The 23,772-nt window shown below is 38.7% G+C and overlaps 1 protein-coding gene across 1 annotated transcript in view; it reads left to right on the forward strand.

Moving 5' to 3' along the window:
* Positions 1-23,772, forward strand: part of Atrnl1 (attractin like 1) — a 521,748-nt gene that overhangs the window by 133,365 nt on the left and 364,611 nt on the right. Inside the window, exons 22-24 of the mRNA XM_028775552.1 lie at positions 3,016-3,110; positions 4,770-4,848; positions 6,238-6,395. Of these exons, the coding sequence (XP_028631385.1) occupies positions 3,016-3,110; positions 4,770-4,848; positions 6,238-6,395 (332 nt within the window). The remainder of the gene's footprint in view (positions 1-3,015; positions 3,111-4,769; positions 4,849-6,237; positions 6,396-23,772) is intronic.

Consider the following 23,772-nt stretch of genomic DNA (forward strand, 5'->3'; position numbering starts at 1 on the left):
AAAGAAATAGTAAACCCAGTTTACTTTTTCTACTTGCACATCTATACCTTTTTAATATACTTTCTTATATACATTCAAAACTCATCTCCTTTTTAAAAGTCTTGAATTTAAAATTGTTTCCACAGTTTGTGGCTAACTTGTAGCGGTATGCCATTCATTACACTTCAGTCTTTCCTTCATGTCTGAGATACAGAGGCAGTAAAATAAGCCCAATATGGGGATCAAAGATGGATGAAGCCACAATAAAAATTAGAATAGAAATTCAACATACATACGTATATAAATATTAATAGAATAAACAAAAATAAACATTTGAAGGTTTCCAGAATACAATTATTAGAAATGTAAATCATAGTCACATACATTGTAATCATAAGATCTTTTGGTTTCTTTTGTAGATGATATTGTTGTTAGAAAATACAAACATCTTCAGATAGATTGTATGGAATGATAATCGTGGCTATCAAGTTTAACAATGTAAATTAATATTTAAAAGTCAAGCACTTTCTTATATATTTACTTTCTAATAGGTCTACCTATCAAGTATAAAATAATTAAAAGTGTTTTCTTTATTAATTGTATATCTATCGGGTTAGATGTGATCCCAATGAAATAATGAAAACCCAGAGAAGAAAGCTATAGATGTTTATATGTGTGTGCTTGCTAGCTTTCATTCTTGCTTGTTTGCCTTCTCTCTCTCTCTCTCTCTCTCTCTCTCTCTCTTGCTCTCTCTCTCTCTCTCTCTCGCTTTCGCTCTCACTTTTGCTCTCTGTCTTCTCTCCTTCCTTCCTTCCTTCCTTCCTTCCTTCCTTCCTTCCTTCTTTCTTTCTTTCTTTCTTTCTTTCTTTCTTTCTTTCTTCCTTTCTGGCTATAGACATAATGAGATACTGTTTTTATTTTTAGTATTTCTTATATTACTATGCTTTATAAGTTTAACTCTGTCATTTATTCACTGTTAAGCCTTTTATTCATATGCAGTTTCCTTTAGAATTCTTAGTTTTGTGTGCATGCATGTTTTGCCCTGTGTGTGTCTGTGCCACTCCTGTATGCAGTGCCTGAAGAGGCCAAAGGCGGGCATGAGATCTCCTGGAACTGGAGTTACAGATAGTCATGAGCCTCCATGTGGGTGCTGGGAACTGAGCCCAGGCCCCTGCAAAAGCGCCGAGTGCCCTAAATATCTGAGCGTTTTGTCTGTCCTTCTGTGTCATTTCTATATTTCTGTATACTTTCAGTTCTTGTATAAATGTGAACATATGTTTTTAGGATATTTTATTCCTTAAGTTATCATCATTATATTTGAATTTGAAAAGCGTTACTTAGTATACCTACCCATAAATACTTATGGATTTGCCTCCTGTCCTTTGGTCTTAATTGTTATGTGAGCGTGATTGGAACCTGGGCTATTAGGGTTTCTATTACTGTAGTAATAAACCAAAAGCAACTTGGGAAAGATGAAGATTTATTTCAGCTTCCATTTGCAGTCCATTGCTAAGGGGAGTGAGGGAAGGGACCCAGAGGCAGAAACTGAAGAAGAGACCACGGAAGGATGCTGCTCATTTGCTTGCTAGATCCACGGCTTGTTCATCTTGCTGTCTGATACAACTCAGGACCAGCTGTTGAGGAGATAGCACTGCCCACGATAGGCTGGGCTCTCTCAGATTAGTCATTAAACAAGAATGCCCCTCACAGACATCCCTAGGGTCCAGTATGAAGGGGGCATTTTCTTAATTGAGGTCCCCTTTCCCAGGTGACCCTAGCTTGTGTCAAATTGGAAAACTATGAGTGTTTCTTTGTGAATAATTAATATACTTATGTGTGTGTACAGAGACACATATGTGTGCACACACATACGTAACAGCCTGGATGTCTGTACTTGTTAATAACTACTTGAGCTGTTCTTGATGTTATAGTCAAAGCGTACCACTCAGGAGACTTTTGAGTGTTCACAAAGTCACGTAACCCATTTTCTAATCTTACGTCATACATTCTCTGTTTTAATGGTTGTATCTTTAATCATAAAGCTCCTCTGTTTTAATGTTTGTATCTGATTCCCCTTACCGAGATCTTAGATATCATCTTGCATTTTTTTCTAGCTCTGTGGCGTTGTCTCTGTGAATATATCGTATGAGTGAAATCATGAGCTGTGTGGTCATTTGTGGCAACCTTAACTATTTACTATAATATTCCGCATGTAGGGGATAGCAGCCCTTCATTTATTTTTACCTCTGAGAAATAGACTCCTAAATAAATTATATCTTCCATTGAGAGACTTTAGATTATTTTAATATTTTAGTTATTATATGTAAATTATGAGTTGATCTTTCATACATTATACTTTATATGAATATTTAGGTTTTCTCACCAGGATACTTTTTCTGTCATATATTTGACACACACCACTTTTCAGTTTGCTGTGATCTCTTCTTTTCCAACACTAGCATTCATATGTTGAAAGTTTGACTTCTATTATTTCTCTATAACTTTTCTTATTGATGCATATGAATGGTTCAATGATTCAATATAAAAAGAGACTGTCAAATTGTATCTTGTATAAATTCAAAACTTAAGTTAGATTGTAATTTTTCTGTTCTGGACTCTACTGAGTTGGAGAATTTAGATCATATTAAGTTGTTGGCATTAAGGTCTATGTTTCGGATAGCAGTTAATTACCTATTCAGAATTCCCCTAAAGATGCAGTCATGTGATTTCTGGCATTCTGAGGAAAAATAGAGCATTTCCTGGTTAAATGAAAAACTGTGCATTTTACCTCTTTCTGTACGGTTGTTAGGGAAACAGTGCAGTCTGATTATTACTTGCTTAATTTGTAGTATACTGCACCTGTTGTATCATATATTTTTGTTGCTTAATGGCGGAGATTTGTATTTTACTATACTTGAATGGGCTGCTAGCATTTAATGATAAATTAAATACCATGTGCAATGTATTTTTACCCCACTCTTGCTTTCTGTGAAGATCTTTTCCCAGTATATGTCAGGATTCTCCTTTTTCCCACAGACAGTCTTCTGATTGACTACCAGTTTACCTTCAGCTTGTTACAGGAAGATGACCGGCACCACACTGCCATCAACTTCATCGCCAACCCAGAGCAGGTAAGGAGTCCTCACCTCTGAGTCGTCACCTCCTCTAGGGATGGAGTCATCGTCCCCTATAGGGAATGCCCCTGCTACCAAGGCAACCACGTTTCCCATCATTTTTCTTGTGACTTCACTCCTTAGAATTATTACATAGGGGGAATTCTGTAGAAATGATTAAAATGCTTAAAATGTCTTTATAAAACTCAGATATCCTTGTGATTCAGATAATTGTCAAGTTAGTATTTCTGATTAGTAGTCTCCTGGTTTAAATGATATATCTACATTTATGCTTATAGTTATACACTTAAAATTCAGAAAATTCTTATTTTCAAGTAAAACACAAGAACTCGAGGCATGCTATGTCACGTGCACTAGAGCGTGTCGTTGGTTCCATTGATATTTTCCTCAGTCTCCTGTCTTACTAAGCGATACACACGCCAGTTCACATTCATCCAGTTCTGCAGGCTTCCGAAGAGCAGACACATTCACACCAGTAGTGAAGCTAAAAACGGCATATGTTTAAGAAAAGTCTTGTCTGTTTTTAAACATCAAACAACCTAAACATGTTCCCTGGTGCTAATCTTGCATGAGAAGCATTTCCAGGGATACTGAGTCCAGGGTTGGTTTTCTTGCATAATCTTTTTCAATTAAGAAAGAGTCACCTGGAACAATCAGTAAAGTTAAAAAAGCTTATTGATGACTTACCCTGTAAAAATAAGCAAGGAGATGATTTATCAATTGTAGACTCTCAGCAGTTTTACTAGACATCAGTCTTAACTCACTGTTCATTACCTCGAGTTAGCACTTCCATATGAACCGTGTTGAGAGTGGGCTTCTGTGTGGTGTGACTCTGTGTGGTGTGACTCTGTGTGGTGTGACTCTGTATGGTGTGATTCTGTGTGGTGTGACTCTGTGTGGTGTGTTTCTGTGTGGTGTGATTGTAGTGATCTCACCCGTAGTTTAGCCAGCTATGACTGCTTTCCACACAGCTTTCTACACAGCCGTGGCACTGAGTGTGCGCCTGTGGCTTCAGTTTTGGTGCTCTGCATTTCCACAGTAGTTAAATTTGAATTTGTAGAGCATGAACGAAAACATCAAGATAATTTCCTATGCTCAGATTGTCCATTTTGTTGTAAACTTTTAATACTTGTTCTCATAATCACCCCACCCAGAATAAAGTTAAGCACAGGATGTGAAGAGTGGACTAAAATTCAAGTCAATAACTCATGCTTTCTCCTGCATATATCATTTCCATGTTTTGCTCTCATAAAAGTAATAGTTGTAACACCCATCACACTACAGACCCATAACCCACAGCTTCCTAGAGGTTAGTGAGGCAGGCCTCTGTGTAGGTAAAGACAAAGATTAAACTAATGGAAAGAAAACATCTTGAATTAATAATAACAGCAACCTACAACCCTTAAAAGAACAGTGTCCTCAAAACTATTTCTTAGAAAGTCTATAAAAGCTAACGCCAGGTTAGTGGAGAGGAGAGATGAGGACCAGAGCTTACTTTTCATTCGACTGCACATACCCTATCTGTGTTTGTTCACTTGAATATTTATATTATACACAGTTTTGGAAATTCAGTGGGCGAGGTCAAACCAGTGCATTGACTGATATGCATTGAACACACTTCGACCTTTCTAACCTTAATTTTTATTTTTTTGATAGTCAAACAAAAATTTGGACATTTCGATTAATGCTTCCAACAACTTTAATCTCAACATCACGTGGTCAGTTGGCTCAACAGGTAAGTAGAATTTGTTGTCATCCTCTTGTACATGTGTTTGTGCATGGAAGTTATTCTGATTTGATTCAGTATTCTTTCAAATAAATTAAAAAACATGCAATTGCTTCTCATCATTTTGGGGCTTTGCTGATTAAAAATAACAAGTTGTGACTTGAAAGCGTAAAACTATAGCTTCTTTATTCAATTAAAACTAGAAGGCTAACAAATAATGTATACCACTTAAGCATTTAAAGTGTTGCCATTAGGAGATACTGTGACTTTAATTAAGATAGATTGGCTCTTTAGTATCTAAACAGGCTGAGATTTCAATTATTCAATTTATTATTGAAGTTATAAATTTAATTAACAACCCCAATATTTACATGAAAGTGTTCTTCTGTACTCACTGATAAAAGTAACAAAGTATCTTTTATTTTCAACCTCAGAAATACATTCCTTCTGTTTGGTGTCACAACTCAGAGGAAATAAATTTTATGAGCATGTCTTCCATAATAATGTTTACAAATTGAAATGATTAATTTTTAAGAAATCCAAGCTATGCGGAAGATAAATTGTTATGTTGAATTATCAATTTGCAAGGTCATTTTTCAACATGTTTGTTAAGTGATGAGCTCAGACAATCCGCATGTCAAGACGGTGCATGAGCTATGTTTGGATTAGATCCACGGGAAATGCGTTTAGTTCCTAGGATACTAATTCCAATTATTTTACTGCTCGTTAAGGTAGAGGTATAGCCACAGTAGTTGGAAATGCCCTGTTCCATTGGGCTAATTTCAGTAAACATTTATTCAATGACCAATATGTTCATTAATTGAACATTCATGTAGCATTTAAAATTATGGCCTCTTTCTAGATTTTAAAAGTAGGAGTGGTTCAATTTGTAGAGAAGCAGTTAAGTTGATTTTTTAATATTTTAATTGGATTAAGACACGAGTTGACACTATGGGCTGATTGTACGAAAGTCTCTGGAGAGTAAGTGGCAAGTTGGGCTTGCTTTCTGCAGCCACCCATGGGGATTCCCTGAGGCCTTCATGCTTGGGGGCTGGCGTGGTCCCGAGACATCTGTCAGTTTGGAAACCAGAAATGAGGATGCTTCTGGGGTCAAGTTGTATTACAAAAGAATATCAGGACTCAAAAACAGTGTCAGCTGCATAGCCTGGCAACATTTTAAAAGGCGATTTTTATACTATGTTACATTTTCGGCAAACCTGTCTTTTCATTCTAAATGGCAAAGCATGAAGAGCCTCCAGGGAGGAGAGAAGCCGGTGTGGGACAGTTTGGTGATGGTGCTCTTGTGACTTCAGTTTGTAAGGCTTAATTGTACTATACTGTCAGATTTAATAAGGATCCCTGTCTCCTAATATCAATTATGATCTATTCATATTTTAGGTGGGACGATATCCGGGGAAGAGACTCCTATAGTTTCTAAGACAAATATAAAGGAATACAGAGATAGCTTTTCCTATGAAAAATTTAACTTCAGAAGCAATCCCAATATCACGTTTTATGTGTATGTCAGCAACTTCTCCTGGCCTATTAAAATACAGGTGAGCACGCGAGCATTTATTTCTAATGATGTTGAGTATTTTCATGGTGAAATAATGCCGATTTGCCTGGAGATGGCTCGTGCTTATTTATTGTCCCGAATGGTAAGGCACTCACGACCCAGCGTAAGACACCACCTATGATTTTCTCTGAGGATAAATGGCTCCATCAAGATATTATTGGACCGACTAGAGAGTGCTAATAGGTGCTTGCTCTGTTGTGAAAGACGCCCTCAAACTGGAAACAGCAATGCTATTCAAGTTTTCTGATTAAGAAATTGAGAGTGAATGCCTTCATGTAACACAATTTTAAATAACTTGTGTTTCAGTAATCTTTAATCCTTTTTTGTTGTTGCTGTTGTTGTTTTAGTACATACTGGATATAATTTATCTTTCTTTAGATTTAGGATTAACATTCCTTTAGTCTCTCATAGTTAGTTTCCTCGTTTATGTCCTGCAGGTATTAATTTCATCTTTTTTTCTTCTATTGGAAATACATTTTTTCACATCATATATTCTAATTACGCTTTCCCTCAACAATTCTCAGTTCCTCCCACCTCTCCTCCCGTTCAGATTCATTCCATTTCTGTCTTACTAGAAAACAAACAGGTTTTAAAGGAATAATAATAAAACAAGTGAACTATACTAAGATACAATAAAAATGAACACATTGGAATTGGACAAAACTAAAAACAGGAGGAAAAGAGCCCAAGAGAAGACACAAATAACAGAGATTCATCCGTCGCCACACTCGGAGACCCCATAAAAGCACCAAACCGGAAGCTGTAACATGCCCAGCTTCCCTGTGCGGTCCCCTGTGCGGCCCCCCTGTGCGTGCAGCCCCAGACTCTGAATCCTTAGGTGCTTGCTCATGTACATCAACACGCCTGTTTTCTTGGTGTCCCCATCCCCTCTGGCTCTAAAACACATCTCGTTTAGGTCTGGGTCTTCCAGGTCTCCCACTCTAGCTGTCTGGCTGGGGTCCTTGGGTTTGTTCCCACCGGCTCCTGGAGGAGGCTTCTCTGAGGATTCCTGAGCGCGGGTCCTGTTTCTCTTGTATTTCCTTCCCAGTGTGCTTATTGGCAGGCTACTGAAGGCTTCATTTTATTTCTAGGAAATCTTTAAAAATGTTTTTCAGGTGTTGTTAATTTGTACTTTGATGAAATAATTTTGGACATTGGACTTATTTATTCCTATAGGCATGACTAAATTGAATTCACATTGGTTTATTGAGCAAGTCATTTTTACTAACCCTATTGTAGAGAGTTAGGTTTAAAAACCTTTTAGAGATTTAAATTGTTCCTTTACCTTTGGTACAAGGAATTAAAAGCTTATGCATGACGATTAGACACGTGCGAGTGTTTTATTTATGTTAGTTGCTGTGTTGGTGTTTTATGGACAGAGTCAGGTATTTCTAAAATCATGTATGTAATGATAAAGTTTTTATCTGTAATTTATTTTAACACCTAAATGGAGTAAATAATCATTGTTAAGGACATTAGGGATTATTGCTCAGGAAACTTACTCACTAAACTAATTTAGGAGATTTATTTCCACAATGTATAGTGACTAACATAGACGCTGATTCATTCAGAAATTCTAAAAATATCTACATGTAATTCAGACATTTTGATACTGACCAAATATGAATTCAAGATTGACACATAAGTTCTGATCAGATTCTACTTGGTTTAATCAAATTTCAATAAGAATAAGGGCTCATTTGTGTAGCTCACAACGTTGTAATTAAAATTGATATGATTGTTGTATTTTAATTATTTCCTGCTTTTCAATTTTTGGTTATCTAATTATGGTTTATTTTTAAGCCACTTACATAGATACTTTAGAATGTTCATGAATATTTAATTATTTGAAATTAACTTTCTAAATTAGATTTTCTTTTGAGAATATACTAGTAGGCTCTTCTGGTTGTAAAAACCAAGAATTTGTGTACTGAGTGCAAATACTTTACTCTCTCAAAGTACTGTAAACTGGAATCAAGTTGGGACGGGTCATGATATGTTCTCTAATTTTTATTCTTTATTAAACTTGTTATGTTAGTCCCAAGAAGTGTTAAAGCAGATATACATGTTTCTTTAAAGAAGTTACATACACTTTCAGTTATTATACCTAAAATAGTAAAATTGAGGGGTTTTTTGAATGATTTACTTCAAGGTTTTTATTTTTATGTTTCATAATTTTTGTCTTGTAAAGAGAATTAGTCATACAAAATTTTAATTTTGTTGTTTTAAAAGAATTACTAAAGTATGGGGATTCCTGTCTTTTTCTTTTTAAGATTTACAATATGAAGAAGTTTGAGGGAGAGGGCTCAATGTAGGGCCCAGGGAGGAAGGTGGAAAAGAAAAATCAAAACAAAAACATTCACAAAACAAAATCATAGGCTATAACTTGGTTGTATTATTTTGTAAAACTGCAAAATACTTTCCTACTTTACACAAATAAAACTCCTAAGTTAATCTGAAAAAAGAAACAAAGAAACAAACAAACAGTAAAACAGAAACCTTAAATGCAAGTAATATGTACAGAACCAGAGGTCAGTAAACTCCTAGCCGCATTGGCTCTAATTTTAGAATTTGGAAAAAAAATTCATTCTTTATTCAGTATTATTTTATAAGTTTGATAAATGTTAAAATTAATCTTGGCTTATTTTACCATATTAAATATTAATCATAACATTATTCTAAAGTTCTAAAAGATGTTTTCAGCATTGCCACTTTGAATTTAGTGTTCAGTGTTACAGACAGTGAAACTAGAAGGGAGAGTATTGTTTTCCTCTTCTTAGTCATTGTGAGAACATGGGGGATGGTGCTTTAATGTAAATCACTCCCATGATGGGCCTGTTTCCATTTCTCTTCTCACTTGTGTAGCAGAGGCTGAAATTCAGTTCATGTTACCGAGTGCTCTTTTAGGACTGTCTTATGTCCCAGTATAACTAACTTTTTAGTATTTATGGTAAAGTTCAGAATTCTGACCTGTGAGGCGCCATGGAAGCTCACTTATCCCCCCGCACCATGCCGACCAGGACAGAAGGCCCAGGTACCGGAAGTCTCGGTCCTGGTCAGCCCTCTTCAGAACCGTGTCCCAGGGCTAGCACTGATCCTTATAGTCCAATATGACTCCTGTCTGCTTTCTTATTTAGCGTTTATAGTGCTTTATGGATTGTACACTTACCTAAAACTAATTTGGTTCATTCCTAAGTAATACACATGTATACACACACATAAATAATATTGTTATATGTCTATATCAGAGCTTTATATTTTATATGCAACTGTGCATATAATTTTGTAATCAACTATGAACATGTATATTACTTTTAATTTTTGCCAGCTTTTTCCTCCACTTTCCTTGTCTCCTCTTCTTCCTCCTTCTCTTCTTCCCCTTTTGTCCATTTTCATTCTCTTTATTTTGAAATATTTTTTTCCTTTTTTTTGGGGGGAGGGTGAAAGGTAGGAAGTGCAGTTAATTTACTTGAGAGTTGTATTAGTTGGGGTTCCAGTGGAACAGAACTTATAGAATCTATCATCTATCTATCATCTAATTATCTATCATCTATGTCTATATCTCCAACCATCCATCCATCCATCCATCCATCATCTATCTATTGATCATCTATCTTTCTATCTAATGGGGATTTTTTAGAATGGCTTGCAGGCTATGGTCCAGCTAGCCTAACAACTTGGGAACATGAAGAGACATCCTAAAGGTTTTCCTGCAATTCAGGCCTGCTTTTTCTCACCTCGACTGGGAAGAAGCAATCCAATTTTCCTTTTGGTAATCTGGATCCACCCCTGTCTTTGTTACTGCTGTATTGCTGTGAATAGACACCATGGCCACTGCAACTCCTATAAAAGAAAACATTTAATTGGGACTTGCTTACAGTTTCAGAGGGTGCTGGAGAAATAGCTGAGAGTTTTCTATCTGTATTTGCAGGCAGCAGCAAGAGAGAGAGCCTCTGGGCTTGGCATGTGCTCTTGAAAGCCCACCCCCAGTGGTCACTTCCTCTACCACACCTCCTAATCCTTTCAAATAGTGCCTCTCTCTGGTGACCAAGCATCTATGGGTTCATTAAACACCATTCAAGTCTATGAACCCATGGGGTCCATTCAAACCACCACAGTCACTCTTCTAATGGTGTCCTTCCTTTCTTAACCTGTTGTTTTAGGGGCACTGGAAGGCCAAAGTGGCCACGGGATGTCCGAGCTTCCAGTTAAGTGTTTGTTAAGTCTCACGGTGAGGATTCAGCTCCCTGTGAAACTAAAGCTTCTAGGTCACCAGAACGTAAGGTCATGGGAACAGGAAGCAAAACATGTTTCTGGTGGGTCAGTAGGAGTGATAGTGAGTGGGAGTACTCACTTTCCCATCCCTTGATTTCTGAACATTTCAATCCTGTTCATGGGAGAAACCATACCATATACTGCCTTTTAGTGAACCCTACTGCAACTTTCCAGGCTGTTGCCACCTAATTGACACTGTAAGTGTGTCTTCAAAAGGCCATTCCATCTTCCTACCAGGCAAACAGCTTCAGGTGGTGGGGAGCATTGTACAACCAGTGGAGTTCATGGTCACAGGCCCACTGTCACACTTCTCTGAGAGTGAGGAGAGTTCCCTCATCATCAGCAATACTGTGTGGAATACCAGGATGATGAATAAGGCATTCTGCAGGTTCATGGAGGGTGGGTTTGGTGAAGTATTATGTGCAGGGAAGACAAATCCAGAACCAAAATTAGTATCTACTCCAGTAAGGACAAAGTGTTGTTCTTTCTAAGGAGGAAGAGGTCCTATACAATCAACCCACCACCAGGTCATTGTGCAATAGCTGGCGCTCAGTATCGGTTTCTGCTGTTGGCAGATCTGGCTCTCAGCAGGATCTGTGGCCAGGTCAGCCTTGGTAGTGGAAGTCCATGTTGTCAAGCATAAATCTGCAAGTCCCTGACCATCCACTCAGTCCATTGGCTTCAGCCCATGGATCAGAGGACAATCACACATCTGGCTGTTCCTTCTTCCAAACAGACTGTATGACCATGTATACTGCCCAAGTTCTGCCCACTGTGAAGATTTCCCTTTGGCACTGTGTTTCAGGGTTGTCCCACAATGCAGTTGTAATTCTTTAGTTGTTCACTTCTGGGAGGTGCCTGCATAACATATGGAATCATTAGCAAACCAGGCTCTAATCTTCTCTCCCTCAGTCAGCTGGTCATAGGGTATACCCCACAAGGCTCTAGGTGCGTGATTGGCAGCAGATGGCATTGTAACTGGAGTAGAAACCCTAGGCATTTGGACAACTTCTTCCTGTAACTTGTTTGTGCTTTTAGGAACTGTTTGGGTCCAACCATACATATACCACTTCCACTTGTTATGGATTCCTGCTGTGCAGGTTCTGCTCTATGGTTTTTTGGGTTAGATAGCACTCAGCTCAAGATGGGTACCTCAGGTCCATAAGTAAGTTGGTGTGAATTGTCAAACATCCAGTTTCCCCTAAGGCTGAAAACTCCAAAGGTCTCTTCTGTGCTTCATCTATAGAGGGATCGGTCAGAGGTTATAAGCAGTGTCCCTATCCGCCACTGACATCATGTTGTGGTTCTTTTGGTGGTGGGAGGGGCTAAGTGCCAATAACTTATCCTTCACTTTGGAAGAATGTCCCTGCATGTACCGTAGCACTGGACTCCTAAGAATTTCACTAAGGTCGAAGTCTGGTGAATTTTGGTCGCACTTATTTCCTGTCCTCTAATGCACACAAGTTATCCATGAGTTCAAAGCGGTTGCTACCTTCTGCTCATTTGTCCAGTTAACATAATGTCATTAATATAGTGAACCAATGTGATAGTTTGTGTAAGAGACAGGACTGGAGAGTTAATATTTTCTTGGGGTATAGTGCTGGCTTTGCCAACAGAAAGCATATTGCTTCTCGTGGAAAGGCATCAAGAAAAAGGCATTTGCTAGATTAGTAGCTATATAACATATACCAGGAGATGTGCTAATTTGCTTAAGGAAGGATACCATATCTGGTACAGCAGTTGCGATTAGAGTTGATTTGACTGAGTTTTCAGTAGTCAGTTGCCATTCTCCACAACCCATTTGTCTGGCACTGGCCAGACAGGAGAGTCAAAGGGAGATGTGGTGGAAACCACCACCCTGGTATTTTTCAAGTCCTTAATGGTGACCTGATTTCTGCAGTTCCTCTAGAGATGTGATACTCTTTCTGATTCACTGTTTTCCTTGGCAGAGGCAACTCTTACGGCTTCAATTTAGCCTTTCCAACCATAATAGCTCCCACAGGTCAGGGAACCAATGTGAACATCCTGGCAACTTCTCAACATATCTATCCCAAGTATGCATTCTGGGACTGGAGAGTAACCACAGAATGGCATTCTGGGACTGGAGAGTAACCACAGAATGAGTTTGGGGATCCTCTGGATGTGAATAGGACTTTGGCCAGAACTCCACTAATCACCTGACCTCCTGAAGGTCTCACTTAAGATGGAGGCCACAATATTTCTCCGTGACTCCTGGAATCAGCCTCAATTCAGAACCAGTATCTAGCAGAACCTGGAAAGTCTGTGTTTGCTAGGTGACAGCACACACAGTGGTTGTAGTGACCACAGTCTCCTTCTTTCAGATATCCCACGATTGCTTTCCATTCCTCTGCCTTCTGACAAGATGGCCTAGGGCACCACCATGGCTTCCTCTGCCCTGAGCAGGGCTTCCGCTGCTTCTCTTTTCTGATGTCGTTCTCTCCCCTCTGATGTAATGTACAAGTCAGATTGCATCATACTTCCTTCTTGACCGATAATTCAAGAGTTTCTCATAAGTATATGATCATGTTGAACTGATTAGCCTTCCTAAGCCCCTTTCCCATCCCTTCGGCCACCCTTGCTTCCCACTCTGTGCATCTGAGACTGTCACTGAGTTCATGCTACATTTCTTTCAATATCTTGGAAATGCGTCATCCCCCATGAAGCTCTAGGCTGTGCCTTTTCTTTGGCTGTTCTTTGCATGTTTTTTTCGTTCTTATCACCTTTGTATATCTGCAGTCCAGCTACAGTTATGGAAAGACTAGGGCTTGTGTCTGAGTCCGGTCCATGCACTTGGTGTCTGTGACAGAGACCGAGGTCCTGTTTGGTTTGGGAAATGACATGTTGACAGCAGAATGTGAGGCAATTCAAGAACGTTTAAAAGTTTCCATTTAAGCGAGGTTGGTCAAGGCAAATCATATTGCCCAGTGTAATATAAACAGAGAGAGCTTCCTACTTCAAGGAGTACAGGAGTATCTGCTGAAAATTAATACAGTTTATCACACTTGCTATCACAAAATTTTATTAAAAATTTAACAAAGACTGGGTCTACTATCCTTTAGCCAGAATTACAGAGGTTTCTGGTCGACTTTTATTGCCTTTGTTCTCACTGTACAAATAAAATTATAAAAGACTTATCAAATTAAAATCATACGAATCCCTTCTCCTCTGTATGCTAAAAGCCATGTTTGATTGTAATAGTGACTGCCTTCAAAATAGACAGGTTCTTGTGTCTTAGAATGCGTTGTTTGTTATGGAAAATAATTCACGGAATATTTTTCAAGTACAAACTACATCACTCTTTAGGCTGCCACAGAATCAGCTGTTCATTCCTGCTGTATGTCTGTGTTTGTTATTAGGGCGTGTACCTCATGTTTCTGATGCTTACTGTTTGTAATAAGAGTCATGATATGCAGTTCCTTGGAGTCTCAGAATGATAGGAAAAATACTTCTTGGTAGAAAATGTGGAGAAATAATGATTTACCAAGTATGTGCACTCTATATTCAGAATACTATAAAACCACTGACTGACATGCTCAGTCAGTATTAATTAAAATTTTAATTAATGAAATAAGAAAATAAAGTTAGTAAAGAAATGGAAGACAGACAGACAGACACTGCATTGTCCATAAAGCAATGTCAATGTGAATTACTGTGGATTTTGTGTCAGGATCCTTGGAGACCAGAAGCATGTGGCACGTAAAATAAGTGTGGTAAAATAAATAACAGTCACTCAGAATCCTGTGTTTTACAAATCTATATCCCTCAGGAATGTGGGGAAGGTGTTCTCAGAGTAGGGTCCCTCATTGCACAGAGGGAAGGCCGACAAGTGGCTACGTCATAGGAAGGGGAGACACACCTCCACAGTTCATCACTGAATATGACTGGAGCAAAATCTAGGTCCATCAGAGTGATCTAAATGTTTATATGAGAACATCCCATTACAATATGAATATTATTCCTTTCAATATAAGGATTTCTTGAATTTTCTTTAGCAAACTGTTCTAGGATTCCACCCTGAAAGGTGACCTGGATGAGACACAGTCAAGGTTAGGAGGTGAAACTCCCTCTAAGCGTCTGAGCTTTACTGATCCAGGTTTCGTCCTGGACAGAGGTAGGAACCTGGACAGAGGTAGGAACCCGAACCATCGAGAGTGGAGAGAGGGAAACACACGCTCACCGCTCTCTTTGCTTCCTCTCTGTGCTCGTTTTTCCATTCTTACACCATGCAAGGCCCCCGCGTGGAGAATGGTGCCTTCTAGTGTTGGGTCCATCCAAATCAATTAGCGTTCTTTAGGTAGCCATCCCACGCGTGCACACACCCGCCCAATCTAGACAACCAGTCATCGAGACACTGACTGTGTGACTCTAGAACATCAATCAGTGCTAATCATCACACTAGTAATTTGAACAGGCAGCGTGCCATAGAGTGTAGTCTACCTACCCCACTCACCCGTAACCCCACATTAAACCACTGGATGCTGGATGCTACATACCGATAGATAGGCTCGGTGATGCCAGATCACATGCCAGTTCTATCAAAACAAAAGGTTGAAGGAATTGAAACTACAGAATATTGTGTGCCTTTTAGTGGCTGCGTCTAACCAAATCAAAACTACTGCAATGATGAGCATCGTACTCTGAGCACATGTGACCTCCGTGTCCAGCTGGTGAATCTCCCCACATCGGACTTCGAGCTGGTGAACCTCCTCAGCTCAGATTCTCCTCCCAGAGACCCTTGCGCAGACCGGAAGTTACGCTTTCCCTTTTCTACCTAGCTATTGGCTGTCAGATCTTTATTGAACCAATCAGGGAAGGCAGGCGAGGAAGGCACAAATACAGAAATACACGGTTTCATCGAGTATACTCCCAACTGTAGAATGGGTTACGTGGTTCAGTAGTTAGCCCAACTTCCACATGCTGTAGGCGGCACTCTCCCCCAGAACTAGTGTAGCAAAGGTGTGTGAGCATCGGCAGAATGTTGTTTTAACTGTTGGGCGTTTGACTTCTGAGGCCACTGTTGCATGTCGGTCCGCTGCTAAGTCACGTTGCTAGGCATTCTTGAGAATTCAGAAGTAATGAAACACAGATGCTGCTTTTGTGTACAAGTAAGCCACGCCTTTCTTTTAGTAGCCACATGGCTTGCATCCTGGAACCTGTCTTGAGGTGTGGAGAAAATGAAGACAGGCAAACACAAGTACAGCGAAACTGGGATCAGGTGGGGCCTCAGCATCTTTATCGTTGGAGTATTGGGGAGGGGTTGGCTAGTCTCCATAGGAGGTTTTGTAGGGAACAATATCAGGCTGTAAAAATTCAGGAGGAAAAAACTAGTTTCTAGTTTTTGTACACCCAACAATAATTCGTACCACTCACACTCAGACCCTGACCCTCACAGGAAGCTTTGCCACCATCTTACGTCTGGTTCATATGGCAACACCTTTGCCAGTTTCCCGAGTCCTTGAAGTCCTTGGCATAGTCACTCAGGGATTCTCTACAGCCTATGACATACGTACAGAGGTGCAGAAACAGAGTGAGTTATAGCAGTAGAAGATTATTTGACCTCAGTTATATAGGAAGGCTACTGAAATTATATTAGTTTTACAATTGAATTTTTGTTACAATAGTTTCCTTTTCAGTAAAGTAGATTTTTATTGCAGCTGTATTGTGTCTTTTATTTATGTGTTTTGTTCTTTTTCTCAGTGATTTTTTTTACATATTTTCTTTTAATAATTTATTACTCAGTAAAACATACTTACGTGCATGATACATTAAACACACTGTTCTTGTGGCATAGGATCTCCCTGTAAGTAAAAGCTGTGATACGTACTCTTAAATTAAGGCCAATTTTATCTTGTGCTGTTAGCATTTGTGTTGCCAAAATTTGCTGTTATTTTTGTTTTTCAAGATTGAGAGATAGTTATTTTAGGCTTTAGCAGTTTTTGTAAGCACTGTATCAAAATTTTTATGACTACAGTATTTTTCTTTGGCTCCATATTTTACATTTTATGAATCATGTTATTCTTATATTGGTATAGATTATTTTAGAAATCAATAAGCTATTTTATTTTCATTATAATATATCTACAGGAGTAGGTAATTTAAGTAGTTATCTGTTTCTGCATACTCAATTAGATTTTACTTTAGTTATTGAGATTCTCTGCAACTATATTTTATGAATTTACTTAGGCAAAACTTAATGTAAACCACTCTAATTTTAAATAAAATTCTTTACTGTCTTATAAAATGCTTTATGGTATCAAAATCATACCCTTGACATCCCTTCAAAAAAAATCCCCAAGTGAGGGTTAGTCACACAGCAGTGTTTTATGATGATCATACTGATAATTTGGTAAGAAAACTGGGATTTTTCTTCCGGAATGCTTGACGTCACACTATTGATTTGATTTTTCATGATTTTAAGGGAGATTTTTTTTTGGCATCATTGTTTTTATAAGTTACAGTATAACTTATATGTGAGCCATTCTTGATAATAAAAAAGAAATTACTGTAGCCGCAGTTGTAGTAACTCAAAAACAGAGTGTGTTGAGCTTCGGTCGTTCCTCTTCCCTGGCCGTCCTGCTGCTAATCAGCACTTACACATCATAGTTTAAATTAAATTAAATCGGATCGGCTCTAAATTACCTGGCTCTGAGTAAATGATTTGGTAATTCACTATTAACTCAATCTGCAAAGCTGATGTCATAACTCAGGTTTTATTTTTTATGAGAACGATGCTAAGTACCTTCCCGCTTCAGTTCTCACTTCCCTACGGGTGGTATTCCTTCCCTGATGATGGGTAAGCTGTACATCACAAGCTTGGAGAGGACCTGAATCCTAAGCCTGTCGACTGTGGTGTTTCATCACAAGTGAGCCAGCATTGTGAATGCAGCACATGAACTTTTTCATAATGAGTAGGATGATGCGATTCTGGGTCAGTAGGACCTGAAGTCAAGATTAAGTTTCATCTGTGTGATCAAGTGCTGCCTGAGTATCCTAATTCCAAGTTGCTCCACAAGGCACAGCAGTTGTAGTATTGGTGTTAGTGGCTGTGCTGTAAACTCTAATGAGCTAAGGAAGGTTTGGTTTTTTTTTTAATGTTTATAAATGGTTTTTCTATTAAGCATCAGGTCTTAAATTTTTAAATCTGAGCTGCTATAAGTTAAGAAGTCGGCATGATTATTTATTTTTTATCAATTAGTTAAAATGACGTCAGCTGTGCTTAGTTAAAAATTTCTAGCTGAAAATATAAATATGGGCAACATAAGAAATATTTAAACAGATAAAGTGGACTCTTCAAAACAAAACAGATATTATTACTCAGAAAATGAAAATATTTACTATCTGGCTCTTACAAATAATGCTTCTTGACTCCTTATCTAAAATGCTGTTATTATTTGGTGCCTTATCTAATGCTATTCTTTACAAACCTCAAATGCCTCTGATAGATAAGATGGCTCAATATAAAATCCATTTCCCAAAGGAAGTTCCTTACAAAGAATATTTTCAACTTTTACATTTATGAAACAAGTCTTGGGAAAGATTCTTCCATTTCTTTACAGTGGTGTTTGTAGAATTGCTAATTGCCCTCTACAATTTAAATGCATTACAGTTTCTATGTATTCCTCTCAACCATGTGCAAAATCCTGTACACATTTTTATCTTATATTTTCACCTAAAGAGCTTCAATAGTTTTTATATATCATATCATAACTATTATATAGTTTAATATCACCCTAATACTAAAATAATTTCTTTAGATTAAATACTTCATTGTCTATTGCTGAAAAATAGTTTTCCTTGTTTTAAATAGTCCTATTTACGTTAGTAAATAGCTGGGTCCATTCTTGGTAATTCACTTTTTTGTAATCATATCTCAAAATAATTGATTCAGTTGAAGTATATATATGCAAATTTATAACCAGGCACACTGTGCCAGGGAGTATTCAAGGCATTTTACATGATTCATTTCAGTTACTCATATGCCATGAGGTAAATTTATTATTATATAAACTCGGTGAATGGATAGACAGAATAACTTGTGCCGTTTCATTCCGTACAGAAGAGGAAGATAGGAAGATGATTCCATGTGAATTTCCAGTTTACTACTAATACAGTTATTTGTTGATTTTTATTACTAGTGATGTTGAGCACTAACCACGTATAAAATATTTCCATTGTTTTTACTATCCAATTACCTGCAAGAATTTGCACACTTAGATATATTCGTATATGTGTTACCCTGATTTAGGAAGGTTTCTGCGGAAACTCTCTGAGACGTGTGAGGAGGACACGGTGAAATCACCGATCTAGATCACTCCTGGGTAGAAAGAAGGGTTTGCTAGAGATCAAACTGCCAAGGCGGTTTCTGGGGAGCAGGATAGAGTGGGGGTGGGTAGAGAGAAGCAAGATGGCTGAAAAGCAAGTGCATTAGATTTTAGATGACACTGGTTGGGTGGGGTCCTTGTACTGATGGGGCTGTTCTGATTGGCCTTGAACTAGAAGCCTCTGACAGCTGTGGTGCCCTGGAGGCAGGCTAAGGCTGAGGTCAGTACCCTGTGGGCATGCTAAAGTTGGTGCCCTGGGGGCAGGATAAAGTCCATACCCTTGGGGCGTGCTAAGGGAGGGTTAGGTGATTAGGATACTGCCTTAGCAGAGATGCTTTCTAGGTAACAGACTGGGGACAGAGATTAGATTCCCTCATATGCTCAATTTAGCATTGATTACCCAGTCTCCTCCTTTTTACCTGCTCAGGGTCCTTTTCTTTAGAACATTGCCACTAGCACTGCTTTGGGGCCTGCTTCAGACTGAACATTCCAGTTTACAGTGAAGCCTCGGGGAGAAAATAATGTAGGGGACGAGAAGGGACAGGAAGGGACAGATAAGGTGCAGAGTATTAATGGCATGTGCTAATTTTGAGAGCTGACAAAATGTCATTAGGAGAAGGGGATAGAGGGAGGCAGAAGGGGAGAGAGAGGGCTCGCTCCAACTTAGCAGACAGCTATATGCACTTTAAGACGGTTGGCATCCCAGTGAGAAGTGACGGAGAAACACAGAAGAAATGTAAGCATGGGTATGAATGAGGTGGAGAGAGCGACAGACAGAGATCTTGAGAGCAAGCTGGAGAAGCTTCTCATCTGCATAGAGAATACCACAGTTAGGGTGGGGCTAAGAAAGCAGCCAAGTGCCTTAAACCAGGAGAAAGTCACAGGCGCCCCAGTAAGCCATTTCTTAGCTCTAAGTATGATCAAAATGATCAATTTTATAAATCACATTCAAATACTTATAATGAGAGTAATCTGTGTAACATTTATGCAGTGTTGTCAGGTGCTCTTTCTTATGCTGTATTCCAAAAAAAAAAGAAAAGAAAAAAATGGTCTTGTTAAATGATCTGGTTTCTATTTTAGCTTTTGTTTGTTTGTTTGTTTGTTTTTTCTTTTTTGTTTTGTTTTTTTCGAGACAGGGTTTCTCTGTGTAGCCCTGGCTGTCCTGGAACTCACTCTGTAGACCAGGCTGGCCTCAAACTCAGAAATCCGCCTGTCTCTGCCTCCCAAGTGCTGGGATTAAAGGCGTGCGCCACCACTGCCTGGTGTATTTTAGCATTTTAAAAACATACTGTTTTGTCAGTTACATACAACATTTTATCAATAAGCCCTATGTTATTAGGAAGAAGTCTATGCTCCTAGGATAGATTATCATAGTTGATTTAGCAGGTAATAATTAATTGAGAAGAGCCCTTTCTGCACAATAATTAATTAAAAAGAACCGTTTTTACTTATCTTTAAAATTAAATAGGAATATAACATATCAGGTTCTCCAATTTCCTGTGCGAGACCTAGCCCGTTTCTTTCTAAGGTCTGACTAGTTCTCTAACTTCCATTATATAAAACTGTTTTGTTACCTTTCTGAAATGCCATAATCCAAACAGCAGCACGAAACAACCCCGTTCACTTCCAGTTTGTCAGATGGACCTGATATTCAGCACATCCCTTCCCTGCATTTCCAGTTTATCTGCAGTGTCATATCAGAACTTAACTATGCATGGTGAGTTGACATTTTGCACAAACACATCAGTGTGTGCTTTATAAATAAGAGCTGTTTCTTTAAAAATTTCTGACATTTTAGGGTAAATATCATGTTGCGGAAAAATTCTCTTTCCAAGTACACTTCATACAACTTCTTTAAAATCAGATCATATGATTGAAAACCATCAATTGTAATGAATTCATAAAATGTAGTCTCTGTCAAATTCTATTTCAGATATCACCACGCACGCTTAGGTGTTAGGGCGGAGTGAATTTTCACTGGTCTCCAGCTGAGCTTTTTTGGTGAGCTGTTGTTTCAATTACTCAGAGAACTGAGGATATTGTAAAATTGTAGCATAACTGGTCCTTGATCTGGATAGTAGTTCTTTGAATCTTCACTGGGTGATTTGAATTAAGTTGTTCTAGGGTAAAGAAAACTAAAGGTTCAGTTATATTAGCTAATGTCTTGAAACATTTAAATGTAAGGTGTATAAACATGTAATATTTTTCTTTGGAACGACCACAGAAAGTATATGGAAAATATTGATTATTCATAGTGAGCTGTGTTCTAGCTATGGCATCAGTCAATTTGAAATCTTTATAATTAGATATTTATAGATTTTAGGGTTAGAAATATTTTGTATCCTGAGGAAACACTTTTGAGCAAGCTACAAGTTTAGAATTTTGTTCTTATTGATTGTTTCTCTGTTCTTTAAACATGGTCAGCTGAGCGGTCATTCTGGTAAGGCAGTCTCATACTTTTGTATGTAAAGAAATGGCATGTCAGATCTGAGTGAGGCATGCTTGCAGATAACCTCAGAATTTAGTAAGTAGATTCAGCATGGTTAGGAGTGCAGGGACATCGTCAGCTTCTCCACTACACAGTGCTCAAGACCAGCCTGAGCTGCAGGAGGTGAGAGTGTTTGAGACCAGCCTGAGCTGGGGAGGCTTGTCAGAAGGAAGGAAGCAACTGACTAAGGCATTGAAATACATTTCTGAAATCTTGTTCTAGAGTATTTTGTGTATTTTACAATTCAAATTGATACCTTATTAAATAGAAATATGTGCTTTACATTCAAATGTATATTTTCCATACCATCAAATCTATCATACATATCAAAGTTATAAATAAATAAGAGTAGATGATTTAAAATGTTCTCTTCACAGTTTCTAGGTGTTCTTTTCTTTATCCTTATGGATGTCTGAAAGCCCCAATACTCTGGTGCTAAATTTTGCAGTAGATTTCAGTCTGAAAAATGTAATTAAATGCTTTCCACTGCCATGTAGCAAATATTGTTTGAAATGTTGTATCAGTACTGTAAAATGAGAATAAAATCACTGTTATCACAGAGCCTATATCTTAGTGGAGAGTCTTAACATTAACCTCTAAAATAGATAATTTCAGATGACAGTAGAAAAAGTTGTTTGCATAGTACTCAGAGTAAGAAGGAAGGCACCCACTTTAGATGAGTGTCACTACAGAGTGTGACAATCATGGTGGGGTACAGATGATCAGCAGTCAGCTCCTTGGAAACCAGCTGCCCAGCATGGATTTGAATGACCCCCCTCCTCCGCCTTTTTTTCCTCTCCCGGGCCTCCCTATCTCAGTCGGAAGGGCTTGAAGTTGCAACATGCTGTTTCAGCTGGGGAAAAATGAGAACAGTCAGATACATTTGAACCTAATGAAACTTTACATTCCTTCTGTTACCCTTTTCTTTTTGTAATGTCCAGTCTCAGCATTTTGCCAGTTTTCTGAAAGTATGAGTTTGTAACCAGCCATGTAAACACAGCATATTTTTTCCTGTTTCTAATGCCCTTTGGCACTTATTACGTTTTAACACGCTGTATTATTATTACCGTCAGTTGGTTCCTCCCCCAGCAAGAATTTCAGTTTTTCAATTAATATATTCACATACCCGGTAACAGACCCTGAATATGATCGATTCTTAGTGAGAGAGTCAATGCGTGAATAAACTGACACCTTATCAGTGGGCATCTTGGCTTTTAATCTGTTTTCTTCTTTATGGTAGAAATTACAATCTGGACAATTTCTTTTACAGTTTTAGTGGCTCGGAGTCCATTAAGAAAGTATTAGCTTGTGGTAAGGCTCTATTCTTGTGTTGTACCCTGGCAGGATATATCATGTAACAAGAGAGAGGGGATGGGTCCAGGAATCTCTGCTTCTTTTTACAAAGCCATCAATACTATCTTAGGGCTCACTCTGTGACCCCAATCAGCCCAAATCCCTTATGTCCAATCCTGCCAATGGACGAATTTGAGGCTTTATGTTTCCAGCACATCGTGTTGGGGACACAATTCTCCTTCAGTTTACCTCATCTAATGTTATCCCTCAAAGCTAGTGTGGTGTCTGACGATGGGCTGCCTGGGGTAGTGTTTTCCATGGCTTCCTGTTACACTATTTTCTACAGAAAATCTCAGGTGAAGAAGCATCTTTCAAAATGTTTCAAAATGAAAGATGGGTAGATAGTCTTGAGTCTGCTGTGGAGCAGCCGGTTTGCAACACTGTAGCATCTGTTGGTTGCCTAGCACAAAACTGACGTGCCAAACATTGAGTCGCCAGTCATTAATAAGAATCATTATTTTGCAGCTGGGAAATGGCTCCTTGGGTGAAAGCACTCATCCCATAAGGGTGAGGACTTGAGTTTGGATTCCAGCCCTCAATTAAAATTCTTCACTCACATAATCCCAGGGTAGAAGTGGGGTCAAAGACAAGCACATCACTGGAGCCCTCTGGCCAGTGCAGATATGGGGTCGACTGCTTATATTCTGATACACAGCAGCAGGCAGAGAGAAAAAGAGAGACAGACACTGGGCCTGGTGTGGCCTCAAAGCTTGCTCTCAGTGGCACACATTCCTCAAGCTGTATCTTGCACTGGTTGCAGCCATTCAGATAGTTAAGCCTATCCTGGCCATTCTGCAAACCACCGGGACTGCTCCTATCTCTGTATCTTTTGTTTGTGTCTTGGTTGCTTGCCCAGCTGCTGTAATGGAGCTGCTTGCATGGGTGTGTGAACACAGATA

This window comes from Grammomys surdaster, unplaced genomic scaffold, assembly GCF_004785775.1.
Source record: "Grammomys surdaster isolate TR1022 unplaced genomic scaffold, NIH_TR_1.0 66, whole genome shotgun sequence".
Lineage (NCBI taxonomy): Eukaryota > Metazoa > Chordata > Mammalia > Rodentia > Muridae > Grammomys > Grammomys surdaster.